The sequence below is a fragment of the Thamnophis sirtalis genome, unplaced genomic scaffold (assembly GCF_051295495.1).
Source record: "Thamnophis sirtalis isolate CommonGarterSnake01/CBP01778 unplaced genomic scaffold, rThaSir2_p1.2 scaffold_2, whole genome shotgun sequence".
NCBI lineage: Eukaryota > Metazoa > Chordata > Lepidosauria > Squamata > Natricidae > Thamnophis > Thamnophis sirtalis.
In genome coordinates, this window is record NW_028261382.1 from 97409838 (window position 1) to 97427240 (window position 17403).

The window sequence follows — 17403 nt, forward strand, 5'->3', positions numbered from 1 at the left end:
AGCAGAGAAGACGTACACCAGGCGCCCCCCCTCCAGGGAAAGAAGCAGAGGTCTGCCTGTGTTGAGAGGCAAGCTCTGCTTTATTTCATCTGACTGTTGGATGTCCTGAGCAGACCCAGGAGAAGAAACATCGATTTCCAGCGCAGCACAGAAAGTCACTGTCCGTGCAAATGGAGGCCAACTCAATTCTGCACTTACAAAAAGAGCAATGAAAACTTTTCAGGCTGACGCTGAGGAATCTGAATTGCAGGTTTCGCAAAATAAGGACAGAAAGGTTGCATAACCCATCTCAGCCGAGGGCAGGTGTTGGGAACACGACAGGAAGTGGGGGGGGGGGGTGTTGCAATCAGCAGACAGCAAAGTGCAATTTCAAGGAGAAGCAGCAGAGCCAAAAACAGCACAGTCACAAGCCAACCGGGGAATTACTTGCTCTCACCCCCCAGGGGAATATCCTAGGAAAGGAGCCCAGAAGTAAAGGCCAGTTCAGGAGCTGCTGAGTGGAGAATCCCAGGAGGGGGTCATGTGGCAGGGAGGTGGGGGGAATGGAGGCCTCCAGGGCCCTTCTTGCTTGAGGATTCTAACTAGTAGGCAGGATGTGTGAGCAGAGAAAGCAAAGACCAGTTGGCTGCAGTGGGTCTGGGCGGAAACTCTTCCACTAAGCCCCAAACAGACAACCTACCTTCCTTCCTTCCTTCCTTCCTTCCTTCCTTCCTTCCTTCCTTCCTTCCTTCCTTCCTTCCTTCCCTCCTTCCCTTGCTCCCCTCAACTGGCACACACCTTCTACCTGCCAGGCAGAAAACCTTCGGGTTTTTTCATGAGAAGAGGGGTGCATTCCTTCCAAACAGCCCTGCAGTGGGTTTGCAAGATTGGGTGTGTGTGTGTGTGTGTGTGTGTGTGCAGTGCTGGCCTGCAAGAGAGATGGCTGCTGACTTCTGGCAGTGAATTCACGTGGCAGTGGTGAATTGTGCTTGGTGTTCAAGGTGGGAAGTGAGAAATGGCAGTCTCTACTTTGGAGAGGAAATCCTGCTTGGCCATGGGGTGCACGGTTCTTCTCTCTGCCACAGAGCTGTGAGTCCTCGTCAGCTCCTAAACCTCCGGCCTCCTCTCAGGCCCCTTCCAGTAGGGATCCCAGTGCTCCATGAGCAAAGGGGAAGAGCTTTCGCCTCCCCAGGACTTGCCATTGAGGCAGCAGGGGTGGGGGAGAGGTGGCCTTCTTGCCAGGGACACAAAACAGGGCTCCCTCAGTCCACCCACCTGGGGCAGGAATGCAGACTCACCCCAGGCAGCTTTCAGTTTCAGCAAATTACCTCCCCACAATAAAACCCCCCTAGTGGCAGGCAGGCAGCCCCTGCTGTGCTCTGGCCCAAGAGCCCAGGGGTGAAGAGGGGGAGAGAAAGCAGCCCAGTCTTTCTGAAATTTTGGGTGGAGCTCTTTGCTTTAGAGAAAGTCCATGGGAGAAGAGGCCAGGGACAAGGAGGAGGCCAGCCAGGGGGAGAGGCTCCCCCCTACTTCATGCCTTCCTCCGGGTTCCCTTCCCCATCTGTCTTGCCCTCTTCTTCGGTCTTCTGGTCATCCGTGTTGAGCCTCTGCTGCTTCTTGCGCCGGACACACTTGACAATGACCAAGGCCAGGATCACCACAGCCAGGAAGCCTCCCACAGTGGCACCCACAATCACGGCCACAGTGGAGTCCCGCTCTGGGGGCTCTGCAAAGAAAAGCCCAGCATCAGGCAAGGGGCAGCACTGGGGATGTACCCCCAGCATGGGCAGGAGAGGCCTCTTGGCCCTAGAGGGAGCTTCCCTTTCCCAGAACAATGGGGAAAGCAGAGACGAGCCCCCTGTGTCCCTTCCACCAAAGGGAGCAAGCAAGAAGAGAAGGGTGTGGGACCCTGGCCTGACCTTCGGTGAGAACCTGGAGGCTGATCTGGATGTGACCCTTCTGCCGGTCAGGCGGGTTCATCACGTAGCAGTTGTACAGCCCTGCGTCCTCCAGCTGCACGTTGTGGAGGGTGAAGGACACATCGTTCTTGCTGGGGTTCCCCGTAAACTCCACACGATCCTCAAAACGCTTCAGCTCCACAGGAACCACTTTCAGCTTAAACTGCAAGAACTGGAGTGGAGGGTAGGCGAGAGAGAGAGTCAGAGAGTCAGAAGAATTGAGGGTCTTTGGGAGCACCCCAAGCCCCAGCCCGGCCTCCTCTCTGGAATTCCTGGCGGTGGTGGCAGGATGGGAGAGAGCAAAGGCAGGGGGCTTAGGAAATTTGGACAAGGGTCACACAGTCCATGGTCCATTCCCCGCCCCGCCTGCCCACCCACCCAAATGCTGCAAAGCCCAGAGTTTCTGCTGTGGAGGGTGAGGAAACAGATTTTGCCCACTGGCTCCTGGCACAGATGACAGGCCCAGAGTCCTTCACAGAGAAGCTCAGGCAGCATTCAAATGTGGAGCAGAAGGATTGCCCAGCCCCCCCCCCCCGCCTCCAGATACTCACCATCTCTTCGGTGCAGTTCTGACAGGTTTGGTAGGTCCAGTTCATGGAGAACTGCTTTTTGTCTACCTGGTAGCATGAATTGAATGTGCAGGTGAGGCGGATGGAAGAGCCGTTCAGTGGATAGAGGGAGGTTGTGGCCATCATCTCCATGCCCAGCGTGTTCAGTGCTAGCAAGGAGAGAAGAGCCCCCCCCTCCTGTTACTCCTGTTTGCACTAAGACAAACTGCAGGCCCTTCCAACGGGGGGAGGGGGGGCACTGGGGTGTTCCTTCCAACAGTATAGAAACCGCAGACACCACAGAGCCGGCATTGCCATGTCCGGCTGCGTTTTCTACCTTGGGCGTATATGGTTGCCAACCTTGGAAGGCTCCCAGACCTCCTGGCAGTTACATCCTTCTTCAGGGGAGAGAGAGATGCCTTCTCTGTGCTCTAAGAGCAAGAATGATGGGAATGTCAGCCAATGGGCTTTGAGGGGGGGGGGGGAGTCCTGGGGAAGGCTGGTGTGCTGGGCAATGCAGCCCTTCTTTCCCTTCATGCATTGATGGAGATGAGTTCTCGGCTGGGCTCCCCTCCCAATCCCAGAAAGGGACTCAAAGGTCTTGCCCAAAGCCCCCCCCCCCCAGCACCCAGGACCAAAGCAGCAGAAGGAATCCTAGGAGCATCCCCAGAGGATGGAAAGGAAGACCACGGATCCTGCATCTCTGGGCAGGCTAAGGCAGGAGGAGAGTGCCAGGGTCTCCCCCCCCCTGCACTGGGGCCAAGAGGTCTCCTGCCTTTGGCTTGGAGGTGTCCTTTCCCCTCTGCAAGAGGCCCTTAGACCCCCAAATTGGCAGCTGAGGGTGGGTGGACGTCCTGATCTGAATCCCCTGCGCCCTGGGTGGAAGCGACACCAGGGGGATAGAGAGAGGACAGCTTTTGGGGGTTCATTCTTGAGGAAGGCAGGAAAAGTGGGCAGATCCCAAGAACTGAGGGGCCTGATCAGAGCAGGGCCAGAGTAAGCTTAGCCGCCGGTTCTAGCCATTCAGCTCTGGGGATTCCTGGCAGATCTCTCTGCTCTTCCTTCAATGGGGTCCCACTGCTGGATCTGCAGAGAACTGCTCTGCTTCTGTCACTCACAGCACCGGTGCACAGCTCACCAAGCACCCTGACCAGATGCCCAGGCTGCACCCAGCAGCAGAGCTGGACTCCGGGGCTCTAAGACCAGCCTACTCTGCAGCTATTGGAGAGGGCGTCGGTTCTCCAGCTCTGCTCGGCAGATCTAATTGCAGCTGAAGTTGGCATTTCCTTCGCAGCCTCGCGGGAGCGCACGGAGAGGGATCGGCTTGGCCAGCCAGAAGCAGCTGCTGAATCCCCCCCTGCAGGAGCAGCAGCTGGACAGGAGGCTGAATTCACTCAGGGCAGGGGGGGGCAGTATTCCCACATGGGTTCACATCATGCCCGGCCTTTGCTTAAGGCACAGAAGGGAGGAGAGGGGGGGGGTCCCCTCTGGTCCACTACCCAAGCCGCCCTTCCCCCACTATCTAGGAGGAACGGCCGAAGCAGGAAGGCAACTCGGGTTACCTTGATAGCCCCACCCCTGCCCCCCACTTCTCCGACGACTCCCCCTCCGACCACTATGCCGGCCAGCCTCTGGTGGCGCATGTGGAGAGGGCGGCTCGTCGCCAAGTGTTCTCTGCCCCCCCCAATTGTCGGAGTTCGGAATCCTGCCTCCCCCACCCCCCAATCCCCGCGGCGCTCACCCAGCGGGAAGAGCAGCAGCAGCTGCAGCGCCGGGCTGGCGGGGCTCATCCTGAAGGGCGGCGGCGCGGGGGCTCAGCAGCTGGACAGGGCGAAGATCATGCGCCCGTCCGTCCCTCCGGAGCGCTCATCGTCCTTGGGCAGCGGCGGGGTTTGGCTCCAAGATGGCCGGCTGGAGGGAGGGGCGGCGGCCACTCTTGTTGCTGCCGACGCCACCACCACTGGCAAAAATCGGGGGACAGAAAAAGTCTTTGGTTGGCGGATAGCAAGGAGGATTCGGGAGGGCGGGAAAGGGCTGCGGCTAAGAACAAGCGGGCGGGTGGCCCTCGACGCGATTCTCCTGCGGACCGCAGCTCTTCGGCCTCAATTGCTGATTCCAGGAGAAAAGCAGGCGGGAAACGCCGCAGCTCCTGGGGCTGGGGGCAGCGCGTTGGCCGTAGTTGCTTGCAGAGGTTTGGGCTGGAACTGTGTGTGCGGGGGCGGGGAGTCTTCCCTGAGGGTCAGCGGGAACGATCCCCTTCGTCGGTCTTCGTCTCAGTGGGTTATTCCCCCCTCCCCTCGTCTGGAACCGTTGCATATAATCCAAGGAGTATACAGTCGCCCTCCCCCGCCCCCCAAGTAGCAGCTCCTACGGTTGCCATGGAAAGAGTGGTGGGTAGTAACTTCTCGCGCACACCGAGAAAAGAGGCAGCCGTAAAAAGTCCGTTCCTGGGAGCTCCTTTGCTCAAGATGCCGCGCAATTTGCGCCACACCTCCAGGGACAATCAGCTGCGAGCGCAATTGCTCCTGTTAGCAAACTTGGGCGGGTGGAGACGCGAAACAAGAGATTGCAGCGGGCTGTCTGCCCAGGCTCCGGCGAGGAGCTGCCCCCACGCGCTCTCACCGCTGCCCCGCGCCGGCTGGCTGCGCTCTCGGGAGGCCATGCGGGGAAGGGGAGGAGGGGGCCTCCCTTCTGCCCCGGGGTGGCTTCTTTTAAGGCGCGGGTGGGGTCGGCGCAGCGCCGCCGGAGCAGTCGGGCTCTGCGGCGTCGCTGTCCGTTGTGCTGCAGGAGCCGCTCGGCGCTTTCCTTTCTGCCCTCGACTCTTGCAGGAGGCTGCATAAACGGCATCGGGCAGAGGGCGACGCTCCCGCCACCGCCGTTTCTCACCTGGCAGACAAAAGTTGAGGGCCCAGGCGGGAGCCTCCCGAGCTACGCCAGGCGAACTTCGTGCTCTGCCTGCAGTTCCGTGCAAGGACGGACCGGGCTTCTTGCTGGTTTCCAAAGCTCAGGTCCTTCCTCTTGGTATCCCGGGAGAGAGCCCGAAGGAGACCCTCTCGGCGGGGCGAGAGGAAGCAGGGCCAGTCCGAGTCCTGGCTGACTTTTCTTCCAACCCCAGAGGTAGGGAGCCAACGGCAGCACCGATCTTGCCCTCTGAGCTTCTCTACGGGCCTTTGTCAAGGGCCTTTGTCAAGAGCAGGCGCCTGTCTGTGGTCTGGGCCATTGAGCTTCAAGAGAGATCCCCCAAGTTGGATGGGATCTAGCTCTCCACCACCACTCGCTTTCCAACAGGACAAGCAAAACAGGCCCCTGGACTCCTCCAGGCTGGAAAGAAGACAGAGGATTCTCTTCACCCAGGACCTCCTGGAACTGCTGCCCCCCCCCCCCCCCCCCCCGTCACCTTAGCAGCAGTTTTCCCTAGCAAGTCCGAGACTGGCCAAAAGTTCTTTCCTCTGGCTGGGTCAAGTACAGCTTCTTAAGGAGACAGGAATCCAAGGGGCCCTCCATCCCCACCCTCATTGTGAATCCAGTCCCTCCTCCCTTCACTGCAGTTGCACAAGATGGGAGAGGCAAGGAAGCAGCCCACACAGGCTGGAGATCATCACACACACACACACAAAACTTTAAGAGTTTACAGATTCAGTTAAACCCTAGATCAGCTGGCAAGGCACCATCACATCGTCTCCTTGGAATTCAGAGTGCCAGCATCTGATTCCAAGCTGCTCCTCAACAAGGAATGGGTGTCCTTAAACAAGGCCCAAGACATGCTCAGTCAGTGCCCTGCTGCCATGGCATAGAGCCAACAGTCATGTCCTTGGTTTCCACCTGTCTCCTTCCAGGCATCTCTAGCATTTCATGCCTGGAATCCACTTGCAGGGAGGGCTGGTCAGACAGCCTGCCAGGCCTTTCACTGCCTTTGGAACAGAAGGTCAAGCTGGCATCTCAAGAAACTGGGATTGTTGGGACGTCTCCAAGTGCCTGCAAAAACCAGCAATAGAATTGTTGATTCTCTTAAAGGCGAAGGGAATGACAATCATTTCTCACCAAAATAAGAGCCAAGAAGGTAACTGTGGCCACTGGCATTACTACTGCAGCACCTTTAGCAGTTATTGCTACTGCATGTAGAGACTGTTCTAATGACTCTGAGTAAATTCCAGAACTTCATCCTCATAGCCGCTCTAAGCTTGCGCAGAACTTAAATCCTCATTAAGGTGACACAGAAGCACGGAACGTCCACCCTGTGGCAGCCACAGCCCAGCAGAGAGACTCTTGACCTCAAAACCTTTTGACCCTCCATGTTAAAACAGGGGACCTTCACCAAACCGTCTGCTGCTCTCTAGGGAGCCCCTCCAGCAAGACAGCATATTCTCACTCCTGATATTTCAAGAACGGAATTGCAGCCTCTCCCCCATCCCCATAGGAGGAACGTGGTCCTATCTGCTTGATTCCCCTGGTTCATTCCACATTTGGAAGCCACATTTGCACAAGTGGCCTGACCTGGCAGATCCCAAGGGCAGAACAACATTCGGAGATGGATGATGATGATGATGATGATGATGGCCATCATCAGCCGCAGCAGTACTTGGAAGTTCAGAAGTGGCTGCAAAGGGGCCAGGTGTGACTGGCCCTGCCCACTGAGCCAGAGAGGATGCCACAGATGGCCCCTCCCTTGAAGGAAAAGAACACTCGGGCTCTCAGTGGTAAACTGGAGAAAGCCCTTGCTTTCCTTCATTATCTGCCAGGATTTGTGGCGTTTGGGTGGCAGCAGGATCCTGGTCTTCCATCCTTCCGGGCTAGGTGGTCATTCAATCTTCAGCAGCCCTTTCCCCCCCCCCACAGTCCAGTTAGGTGCTGTCCAAAACCAAAAGCAGGGAAGGCAGGTGTGAGCTTTTCCCAATCCCCCCCCTGCTCCCCCCCAAACCAAAAAGACCAGGAATAGATGGAGTTGGCCCAAGGCATTTTATTGGTTGTGAAAGGAGCAGCTTTCTGCACCGGAAAGCAGACCAAGGAAGGAAAGGAAGGGAGGGTGGGTGGATCTGCAGGCGAAGGCCCCAAGGCCAGATTTCCCAACTGTTAGAGTTGGGGACAGTCTGAACATTTAGCTTCAGCCGGTTCACGCATTTCCACATTAAGGCCACAGTGCTCCACACGACCAGCTGGAGGCTCAGGAGGCTTGGCCCTCTTTCCACAGGAGGCCCAGATCCAGAAATATATGGAGGAGCCTTGCAGCTGCTGTAGACATGGGCTTGTATCCAGCAATGGCCAGACTGAAGTGGCCAACATTCAGTGCCTACAGGGGAAACCACAAAGAGCCCAATCCTGTGTCTCTAAGTTATTCTTCACCCTCACCAACTACATGGGTGGTTTCTCAGGACAAAGATCCTAGGGAAGAGCTTGGGACTGTACTCACATTTCATGAGCCAGAAGCTCATGAAGAAGGAGGAGGAGGAGGAGGAGGAGGAGGAGGAGGAGGAGGAGGAGGAGGAGCCGCCAAGAGCCTGGCTGCCAGATAGACCCTCCACTGCCCCTTTTCCAGGCCTATTCACAGGGCAAGAGAAAGGCAAGAAAAGAGAAAATATTAAATCAGGCTAATTCCTAGACTGGAAAGAAATCCGGTCATTTTACTCTAAGCAAAGACTTTCTGAGCTGGATCTTGGTGGCGCTGCCAAGGCCTCTTTCTCTCTGTGTGTGTGTGTCAGTACGGTTCCTCCTCCTCGTCGGTGTCCTAAATGGGAAGTAAGGAATAGTGGTCAGGAAGGGAGCCGAGGAGACCCACCTGCCCTTCACTCAGCTCAGCCACTTGGGCCACAAGCTCTGCTGGCTCAGGCCCAAAGTGGGGTGAAGATCCCAGCAAGAAAACTATCACTCCCTGCCCCCACTGCAGAGGACAGCCACCCCCCACCCCAAATAACGCGAGCAACTTGCAGGTCTCCCCTGCCAGCATTCAGTTCAAACAGGTACAAGCAGCCCAAGCAAAGGCTGGCGGGCTCATCCCTCTTGCCCACAATTGGCCTGATGCCCAAGAAATGCCCCTTGGACTAAAAGGCCTATGAAGAGCCTGGCCCTGTTTTGCACCACTGAAAGTGTTGTGGCTGTGACTCTTCCTGCTGCTGGCAAACCTCAGAGGGAAGCTTTGTCTACGGAAGGCCTCTTCCCTTGTTCTGGGTCTGTCTGGGGGATGCCTCTCACTGATCACAAATAGTCCTCTACTTACAACAGTTCATTTAGTGACTGTTCAGAGTTACAGTGGCACTGAAAAAAGTAGCTTATGGCCACTTTTCACACTTATGACTGCGGAAGCATCCCCATGGTCACTTGATCAAAATTTGAATGCTTGGCAACTGGTTCATATTTATGGCAGCTGAAATAACCGGGGGTCCATTGGTCACCTTTTGAAACTTTCTGACCAGCAAAGTCAATGGGGAAGCCACGTTCACTCAATAACCGGGTCACTGATTTAACAACTGCAGGGATTAATTTAACAACTGTGGCAAGAAAGGTCATAAAATGGGGCAAATTCACTTAAATGTCTCGCTTAGCAACATGAAATTTGGCCTCAATTGTGGTCCTAAATCGAGGACTACCTGTAAATCTTCTCACCCCATCAGGTCTGGCAGGTCCCATCCGCTAAGTAGTTCCTCCTATGGAACTCAGCAGCAGAGCCTTCTCTGCTGTGGCACCCGTCCTATGGGGCGTCATCCTTCTCGCCAGCTGTGCCTAGATCTTTGGCGGGTGGGATTCTCCCGCAGGGGATCTTGCATACTGGCTGCATTACAAGTAACATCCTGATCAGTGGTGGGATTCAACGTTTTCTACTACCGGTTCTGTGGGCGTGGCTTTGTGGCCGTGGCAGGGGAAGGTTACTACAAAATCCCCCTTCCCTCCCCACTCGCCAGCTCCCCAACTCTCTTCTCCTGTGCCGGGCAAGGGAAGAAGATCAGCTGGGAAGCAGCGGGGGCAGGGCTAGCCTATTTGCGGGTAAATTTCCGCTATCGGTTCTCCAGAACCTGTCAGAACTGGCTGAATACTACCTCTGATTCTTTTCTTTTTAATAAAAAGTTTTTTATTTTATTTTTGTTACATTTTGCAACTAAACAAAGACATGGCTAAATGGGTTGGATTTTTCTTTCTGACAAGACATTTCACATTTTTACTGGCAACCCAGGGCTGGGAGCCGCAGGTGTGGCCCACAGTTTCGAAATCTCTTCCCTTCCTCTCTATGGAGGGCAGAAGAGGAAAAGAAGGATCCCTTTGCCAATGGGATTTCATTGCTTTCAATGTGTAGAAGAGCAGCTAGCTCACTTTCTTGTAGCCCCTTCCTTTCCAAACCACGAGGGGGGAAACAGTTCACACACACACAGGTTGTGTATTGAACATAATGGAAGTCGGTATGACAGGGATTCCGTGAAGGCCATTAATGGTCATAAATTGAATTATTTTTTTCAGCACCATCATAACTTCAAACAGTTGCTGAGCAATGAGCAGCTGGGAAACGAGGATTATGTATGATTCTAAGTTTCAACATTTGCTGGGAGATAAAGGACTTTTCTCCGTCCGAATGTTCTACTCTGCCAATAAGCTCACTATCTCCAGCAGTCTCCCTCCACCCCCAATCACAGAACCTGGTTGGCATCTCCTATATAAACAGCCCCCCCCCCAATGTATTGTGTTTGACCCACAGGTGTTGGGCGACCTTTTTGAGCTCAGCAACCATCCAGGGCATTCTGAGGGCAGTCTAGGCATTTTGCAATGAGCAGCCTTCAGCGTCTGCTGGTTCTGGGGGGGGGGGAAGAATGAGAGGAATGCAAGGGAGGGGGATGCGGCTGAACTGCTGCCTTCCCAGTGAGACGATTCCATAATGTGGGGAAAATGCAAAAGATTTCACTCTTAATGGGCCTTTGGCTTACCAGGCACTGCAAACAACAGCTAACCAGCCTCTCCCTGCAGCCTCTTTGCTCAGGTCTAAAGAAAAAGGACAGCGAAGAAACCAGTTCAACCCCCGGCCCAACCAATGGCCCCTCCGCTCCCACCAGTGGGCCTCAGAGGCCTCCTTCTCAGCTGCAGCTCGGCCTGGGGTGCAGCAGAGAGAGGGCCATCATTAAGAGGCGCGGGGGGCCATGCCAGCCCCTCTTCTTCTTCTTCTTTGCCAATGCTCCCTTTCAACCTCTGCCCCCATCGCTCTTACTCTTCTGAGACTTCAATGGAGGACTTTTTGTAACCAAGCTGCCTCCTTGCTTTCATCAGCCCGGATTTCTGATTCATTCGAACCAGCAGCAGAACCACCACGATGCCAGAGGGAAGAAAGACCAGGATGGAAAGCAGTCCGGATGAGGTCAGCTGGAAGGAGGCACCTTTGAAAACAGAGCAGGGTGGGGCTGGCAGAGCAAAACTCCCTCCAGCCAGAGCCCCCCAGGCCCACCTCCCCCAGCACAAACGCCAATGTTAGGGATGAGGGCAGCCTCCTCTGCTACCCAAGGCAGCCCAAACTGGAAGACATTCTGCAGGGCAGGCAGAACCACCACCACCACCCTGGGCCAAGAGGCTCAGACTTTCAGGAAGCCTGGCAGTGGCAACCGGGGTCCGCCGGATACTCCCCCTCCTGTCCTGGGCACCAGAGGCCCCTCTGCTTTACCTCTCTGACTGACTGTCAGCAGGGTTTGGGGAATGTTGTGCTGCACATCAGGGGGGTTCTTCACAGAACAGGTGAATGTCCCGTTATCCTCCAGGGTTGGGTTCCAGATCATAATTGAGGCGTCCCGCTTGGTCACATCGCCAGCCCAAGAAACTCTATCCCGGAAGCTCCCTCTCTTGGCTGGGTAGGCAATGGACTGGTAGTGGAGGACCTGGGGGTGGGAGAGGGGTAAGGCACCCGAGAGCAGAAGAGACGAGAGCAGCCAGCTCCCCCAGGAAGACGTGGGGGGGGGGAGGTTCCAGACTCCTTTCATCAGCCCTCCCTGGTCTGGCCCACTTTAGGGCCACCGTTTAAACCTCCGCAGCTCACCGGTTCCAAGTTGCCCCCTGCGAGAGGCCGGTAGGTCCAGTCGACGGTGAGCTTCTCGGAGACTGGAGCGGAGGATTTGAACCAGCACTTAAGGGTCACCGGCTCGCCCACAAACGCGCGAACCTGGGCAGCGGCCTGGATCTCCAGCAGGTGGACTCTGGCGACCGCTGCAAGCACAGCCGCAGCGCCGGTCAGTCTCCGGGCGGCACCCGGACGGGAGGAGGCGCTTTCCGGGAGCCCGTCGGGAAGGAAAGCAGACGGCCGCCGCGGGGCTTCGGAGTCCCGTCCCGGCGAGGAAGGGGCCGGAGCGCGGGGAAAGCCGAACCCCCGCCCGAAGCCTCCTTCCTGGGCCCGCCGCCCTCCGGGCCTGGGTGGCAGCCGGCCGGCCCCTGGCCGAGGCCTCCGGCGCGACCCCGGCGATCCCTCCCCAGCTGCCCGTCCTCCCGTCTCCCGTCTCCCGTCCCCACCGTGCGGCAGCCTCGCTCACCCAAGAGCAGAAGAGGCAGCGCGGCCGCTCCGCCGGGCTTCTTCCGTTCCAGCCCCATCTTTTTGGGCCCAGCCTCACCTGCCCGGCCGGCGGCCCGGGAAGCCGGAAGAGGCGTGCCCTGCGCCGAGGAGCTCTGCCTCCGCTGCGGACAGCCTTTCGCCGCCCCTGCGGGTGGGAAGGCGGGGTGGCCGCCCCCCTCCGGGGAAGGCTCGGGGGAACCGGCATAGGCGACGCCTCTGGCCAGGAAGGCGAGAGAGAGAGAGAGAGCAGGGACCCCGTGGGAAGCCGGGCACCGGGCACCGCTCGAGGCGCGTAGGCCGCCTCCCAACGCCCTCCGGGACCGGGGGTGAATTGACTAAAAGAGGCGGGCGAAAGCGCCAGGATGCCCGGAAACTTCGGAGAGCCGTTGCTGGCAAAATAGCAGCCTTCCGCGTCTGTCGGTGCAGATTAAACACGGAGCCACCCGATGCAAGAAATAGAAGTGTTGCAGCTCTTGGAGGAGACTCGCGCCCCGTGCGCTGTACCTGTATTCGCCTTCACCTGGCTTTGCTGCCTGGGCCCCGCCCGCCGTGGCCACCCAGGACTTGCTCGACCTGAACCAAACAACTCCTATTAATACCTGCAGAAGGCAACGCCCAGCCCAACCAGGAATCACCTCAGTCACCCGACCAAGGAAAGGAGCCTCTCTGTGCAAAAATGTGTGGTGTAATTTCATCATGGAGGGGAAATGGTATTTTTCTTTTATCAATGAGACACCAGTAGCCTCATGTGCAAAGGAGGCTCTGGCAGCCCTTTCGGTCCTTCCTCAAGAAGACTGGCCTGCAACAGAGCTCCCTTCTTCTCTGCCAAAGGGGGCAGGCTGGGTTTGGCCAGAAGGCCCTTCGGCTGCGGTCCCAGAGCCTTGAATGAGGATCAGCTGACTGCCCCCGCTGAGCCCTTGCTCCAGAGGCCATTGGAGGACAAGGGAGTTTGGCCCAGGAGAGGCAATGGGATCACCGCACAGGCAGCATTCCCTCCCAACCCAAGTGCAGACACTGCCGGAGACTCCAGGCTACTTCCCCATAATCCCCCACCCCCAAGTTCACCTGGCTCTCCTCCTGGGCAGGAACTTCTTTTCTGTGCTCCTCCCAGGATCTTTGCAGAATCCACACAGTTTGCAGAATCCGCACTTCTGGGGCCCTCTGACTTTTAAGGATTGTGCAATTGATCTGGATGGGGTACCATACTACATTGCATTAAGGCTAGATGACAGTCACTTTTAATCCCAGGCAATTGTACCTTTATTATAAAATATTCCATTTGCTTACAAAATTTAACAAGACTCTTTAAATAAATTAGTGTATGAAAGTGTGTCACCTAAGGATATGAACGGGTGGCCCGTAAGGAATCCAGCGGACAGTCCTCTAACATCTGAAGCCTGTGAGTTTTAGAGGTAGTTGCTGGCAGGGCTGCTCTAGTGGTGCTGCATAAAAGAGGCTCAGTGGTCAGAGATTTTGTTTGTTTGTCCAGGGCCCTTAAGTCCTCCTGAAGGAGAAAGCAGACCCTGGTTTTAAGGAGGAGATTTGTACTGCCAGCCTGGGCTGGGGGACCGTAAAGGAGACAGAATTGCTGCACCCAGCATGTTCCTCTCTCCCTTTCGCAGATCCTCTGCCTGCACAGAATCAGGCAGGGCTCCTGCTACTCCAGGCAGCGCAGGCCCTAGAGACAGGGGCTTGATCCTGTTGGAAGAGGAGGAGGCCTTTTCTAAGTGGTCGGGGGCTCCCCCTTAGCCATTTGCCCAGAGAGCAGAACAGTTGGCAAAGCGGTTCCTGGTTCCCTTTCCCCAAGCTCTGCCTGGCCGGCCTGTCTTGACCAGATCTTCTGCTGACCCCAGCTAGGTGGCCCTGAGGTCTTCAGTCACCAAGGTGGGCAGGGGACAGCTGCTGCTTCGGGCATATGGAGAAGACTGGTTAGGCGGTCCTTTGGTGTCACACGGGCAGAAGGTGAGGTTTTGCAGGCCCTCTGCATGCATGAGGTCTTCTCCTTGAAGGCCTTTGCCACCTCCACTCCAGCAGGCCACAGCATCCCCGGGTGGATCTGGGAGAGAAAAGCACGCCAGGAGTTATTGTGGGAGGGGCTCCCAGGGGAGGCGCTGGGCCAGGCCTCCAACCGTGAGGAAGCTTGAGTGGCCCCCAAGGCTAGACTGGCAGGTGTGGCAACAGCCCCTCCATCCCTGGTCTCTCTTAGAGGGAAAGGAAACTTCAGCCTCCCACCTCCGTCCTGGAGTAGCTGGTTACAGCTCCTGCCTGGTGCCAGTCAAGCCCCTCCATCCCCAGCATCCTTACCAAGACCGATGGGTCCCCTCTCCCGGCAGAGGGGCCTCAGTTTCCTCTCCGCCTTCCTTCAGCTTCAGTTCCTCTGGCCTGTTTGAGAAGAGAGGAATGGCGGCCACTGCAGGCCAGGAGGCAGGGAAGGGGCTGTTTTGGGAGATGGGGCAGGAGAGCTAAGAAGGCCACCGCTGGCTCAGGTTGCATTCAGGGGTGTTGGGGAGGGTGCTCTGTCTCTCTATTCCTGCTGGGGGGGCTGCAAAATCACTGCTGAGTCCAGCCACATCTGCCTTTTACCACCAAGCCACCCAGGGGAGGCAAGGGGGTCTTGGGGGGGGTCAGGCTGCAGGAAGCTGAGGGGGGAGGTGCCCTGCCTTGAACATTGGGACCAAATGTTGCCCTTTACATGTAAAGCACCCACAGAGTCGATCAACAATGAGCCACCTCCCTCCTGGCCATTCAACGGAATCTCTTGTTTCTGATTAGCCCACTTCAGTCCGCTGGGCAGCCTCAACTCAGCCATTGGCAGGGCTCTGCATGGCTTCTGGATTCTGCTGGGTGAATTCAGCCCCTCCTCAGCAGAGCCCCATTTCAACCCGCCAGCACGGCCCTCGGCCTCAAAAGAGTGCCCCCCAGGAGGCCAGCCCCTCCCTGCAACTCACCTGCCCACCTCCCTTGTCTTGTCTTGCTGCGTCCTCCGCCAATGACGCCAGATCACCACCACCACCACCAGGATGACCATTGCAGCACAGGAGATGCCAATGGTGAGGACCAAAATATGTACCTCTGAGAAGCTCCCTATCCAGAGACAACAGGACGGCAGGTGAGGAAGAGAAACACAAGCGGAGCAATCCCAGCCCCCTGCAGCCCACCCAGCCCACTAACTTCTCAGCACAACACTCAGCTGGATCTCGCCAACGACACCATCCACATCAGGTGGGTTCTTCACATGGCACTGGAAAGTCCCGTTGTCCTTGGTGCTCACATTGTGGAGCATAACCGAAGCGTCGTCTCTGTGTACATTGCCATCCCAGGTGATTCTGCCTAAGAAGCGGGCTGAGTTGGAGGGGTAAGCCTGCTGATTGTAGAAGAGCACCTGGGCACAGCCAAGAGAGCACCGGCGGTGGCGTTAGGCAGCTCCTGGTCCTCCCTTAGCAGCATATCCTGCACTCCAGTCCAGGGGATTTCTCAGATCCCTTCTCTCACTGCTTTGCCAAAGGACACTGGTGAGCCCCCCCGGGGGGGGGGAAGGGAAAGAGCCTGCCCAAGGCTAGGATGTAGAACTTGCTGCAGAGACGGGGGGGGGGGGGGGGGGGGGAATGCCTAGAAGCCAGGAGAAGGCCCTCAGCCGGGGAAGCTTCCCCAGAGCTTCTCTGGAAGAGAAGTGTGCCTGAGGCTTGGGGGCACTCCAAACTTTCCGCTCCGTGGCAGCTACCTCTGCTTGAGCGGGCAGGTGAGACTGGGCCGAGGCTCCAGCAAAGGGGCCCTGAATCCCTTCTGGGAACTCTGCCTGCCGAGCTGAATCCTGCCTGAGCCAAGAGCTCTACCCTTGCGGTTGGCCCTGGAAGCACCGGGCACTCTGCCAAAGGCTTCAAAGGAGGGGGGGACGACGGTGTCCTTTCTCCCCAGGGGGCCTCGGAGCTGAGCCCCCAGCCCACCCGCTGACCCTTAGCGGCCCCTCTGCCCCACCGCACCGCAACGCAAGGGGACGGACCATCTCCAGGGGCTCCTTCGGCTCGGACTGGAAGTACCAGGAAACCGCCAGCTTCGGCCCCACCGGCTCTGGACTGCGGAAGGTGCACTTCAAGCGCACGTCGGTCCCGTTCAAGGCTTCCAGGGTGCCAGGCGTGAACGTCTCCATAGCCGCCACCGGCCCGAGCGCTGCAGAAAGAAGCAGAAAGGGGTTGCCGCTGCAGGGCCCCGACGCCCCCTGCAGAAGGAAGCGCAGAGCGGCGGCGCTCCCTGGAGGAGGGCGCTGCCCAATCTGCGTCGAGAGAGCCAGCCCGAATTCCGCAGCAGGGAAGGGTGCTGCGGCTGCTGAACAGGTCGCTGCTCCGACGTGCAGGAACTCGTCGGCCAGGTGACGCCGCCGCCGCCGCCGGCAATCCCGGGCGTGGCGGCCGGGCCGGGGTCCGCAACCGCTGCAGGGCCGGCCCCCAGGCGGCGACTCCGGAACAGCCCAGGCCGCGCTTCTGCCTTCCACGGGGCCAGGATCGGGGTCCGTCGCGAGGCGGCCCGGCAAGGGCTCCGCCGCGGTGAACCCGTGCTGCCCATCGCCACTCGGGGCGGCCAGGCTTGTCTTACCGAGCAGAAAGAAGCGCCAGGCGGCCGCGGGTCCGGCGCGCCGCGATGCTAGGGGGGCCATGAGCGCCTGCTTCTGCGGGATCCGGCCAGCCGCTCCGCCGAAACGCTGCCAAAGCTGGAATGAGTCGGGCGCGCCCCGCACGGAGTGGGAGCCTCCCACGGGACGCCCCAGAAAGGCCTCGCCCGGCCCCCTCCAGGTGAGGGCCGACTGCTGGTGCCTCCCGGGGCGGTGCCGGGCGCCACCGACCGCTCCTCCCTGACCCGGCTGGCCCGTGGCTCCCGTGCACCGGAGCGAGGCGGAGACGGCCTCTCCTAGGAGCCGTGGCCCGCGCTCTTTCCTGTCCCTGTCTCGGGGGTTGCGGAAATCCCGTGGAAATAAAAGGAGATTCTTGCCAAGATCGAGTGTTGTTTTTATCAGGCCACCCCGGTCTCCCCAAATATGGGACCGAGCATTCCGCTTCCCTGCTTCCCGGAAAGGGCGTGGAGAGCTGACAATTGATCTATACTGTAAGTCTCCCTTTATTTCTTTGTCAGTAAATATACATTCTTGCCAAGATCCTCACCACCCACAAAAGGTAGTGGCAAGCCTGGCCCAGGACATCAGCAGCAGCAGCAGCAGCCTCCTCCGCAGGGAAGGGGGACTTGCTGGGCCTTTCCCCACCCTGGTATCTCCAGCTATCCTGGGGGGAGAGAGAACAGCCATCCTTTCAATCTTTTTGCCAGAATTAACAGCCAGGGGATTAACTTCCCAGGTGCCACCATTCTGCTCCCCCGGCCCCACTTCACATTCTCTCTCTCTCCCTCCCTCCCTCCCTCCCTCCCT

At 57.9% G+C, this 17403-nt stretch overlaps 3 protein-coding genes across 5 annotated transcripts; all 3 read right to left on the minus strand.

The window, feature by feature from the left end:
- Positions 1-834: 834 nt before the first annotated feature.
- SCN2B (sodium voltage-gated channel beta subunit 2) lies at positions 835-4779 on the minus strand. Its single transcript, XM_014055854.2, has 4 exons — positions 4227-4779; positions 2489-2655; positions 1899-2109; positions 835-1705 (listed from the first exon to the last, which is right to left on the minus strand). Exons 1-4 carry the CDS (start codon positions 4273-4275, stop codon positions 1506-1508), a joined length of 627 nt encoding a protein of 208 aa, XP_013911329.2. The 5' UTR covers positions 4276-4779; the 3' UTR covers positions 835-1505.
- Positions 4780-7422: 2643 nt separating this feature from the next.
- Positions 7423-12233, minus strand: LOC106540660 (myelin protein zero-like protein 3). 2 transcript variants are annotated; one of them, XM_087706443.1, is made up of 6 exons: positions 11971-12233; positions 11484-11650; positions 11115-11325; positions 10668-10833; positions 10390-10444; positions 7423-7772 (listed from the first exon to the last, which is right to left on the minus strand). In XM_087706443.1, exons 1-6 carry the CDS (start codon positions 12026-12028, stop codon positions 7647-7649), a joined length of 783 nt encoding a protein of 260 aa, XP_087562569.1. In that variant the 5' UTR covers positions 12029-12233; the 3' UTR covers positions 7423-7646. The 2 variants fall into 2 exon arrangements, with proteins under 2 accessions (XP_087562569.1, XP_013911328.2); XM_014055853.2 differs by having other exon boundaries at positions 7423-8207; positions 11971-12218.
- A 993-nt stretch (positions 12234-13226) lies between these two features.
- On the minus strand, positions 13227-16761 carry LOC106540659 (myelin protein zero-like protein 2). Of its 2 annotated transcripts, XM_014055852.2 has the most exons (6): positions 16581-16751; positions 15991-16157; positions 15162-15372; positions 14939-15074; positions 14295-14372; positions 13227-14046 (listed from the first exon to the last, which is right to left on the minus strand). In XM_014055852.2, coding segments are annotated over exons 1-6 (654 nt in total). In that variant the 5' UTR covers positions 16642-16751; the 3' UTR covers positions 13227-14045. The 2 variants fall into 2 exon arrangements, with proteins under 2 accessions (XP_013911327.2, XP_087562570.1); XM_087706444.1 differs by having other exon boundaries at positions 15991-16761.
- Positions 16762-17403: the final 642 nt, after the last annotated feature.

What these genes read in the sequence shown, in the direction of transcription:
- LOC106540659 (XM_087706444.1), bottom strand. Translation starts at nt 16,641, where the DNA reads ATGGCCCCCCTAGCATCGCGGCGCGCCGGACCCGCGGCCGCCTGGCGC. An exon ending in CGAAGGAGCCCCTGGAGATG is followed by an intron (nt 15,373 to 15,990) that starts GTCCGTCCCCTT and finishes GGCTGTGCCCAG; the next exon opens with GTGCTCTTCTACAATCAGCA. An exon ending in AAGACAAGGGAGGTGGGCAG is followed by an intron (nt 14,373 to 14,938) that starts GTGAGTTGCAGG and finishes CTTCTCAAACAG; the next exon opens with GCCAGAGGAACTGAAGCTGA.
- SCN2B (XM_014055854.2), bottom strand. Translation starts at nt 4,275, where the DNA reads ATGAGCCCCGCCAGCCCGGCGCTGCAGCTGCTGCTGCTCTTCCCGCTG. An exon ending in GCTGCTGCTCTTCCCGCTGG is followed by an intron (nt 2,656 to 4,226) that starts GTGAGCGCCGCG and finishes TCTCCTTGCTAG; the next exon opens with CACTGAACACGCTGGGCATG. An exon ending in AGAACTGCACCGAAGAGATG is followed by an intron (nt 2,110 to 2,488) that starts GTGAGTATCTGG and finishes CCTCCACTCCAG; the next exon opens with TTCTTGCAGTTTAAGCTGAA.
- LOC106540660 (XM_087706443.1), bottom strand. Translation starts at nt 12,028, where the DNA reads ATGGGGCTGGAACGGAAGAAGCCCGGCGGAGCGGCCGCGCTGCCTCTT. An exon ending in CAGGGGGCAACTTGGAACCG is followed by an intron (nt 11,326 to 11,483) that starts GTGAGCTGCGGA and finishes TCCCACCCCCAG; the next exon opens with GTCCTCCACTACCAGTCCAT. An exon ending in GCTGACAGTCAGTCAGAGAG is followed by an intron (nt 10,834 to 11,114) that starts GTAAAGCAGAGG and finishes CTGTTTTCAAAG; the next exon opens with GTGCCTCCTTCCAGCTGACC.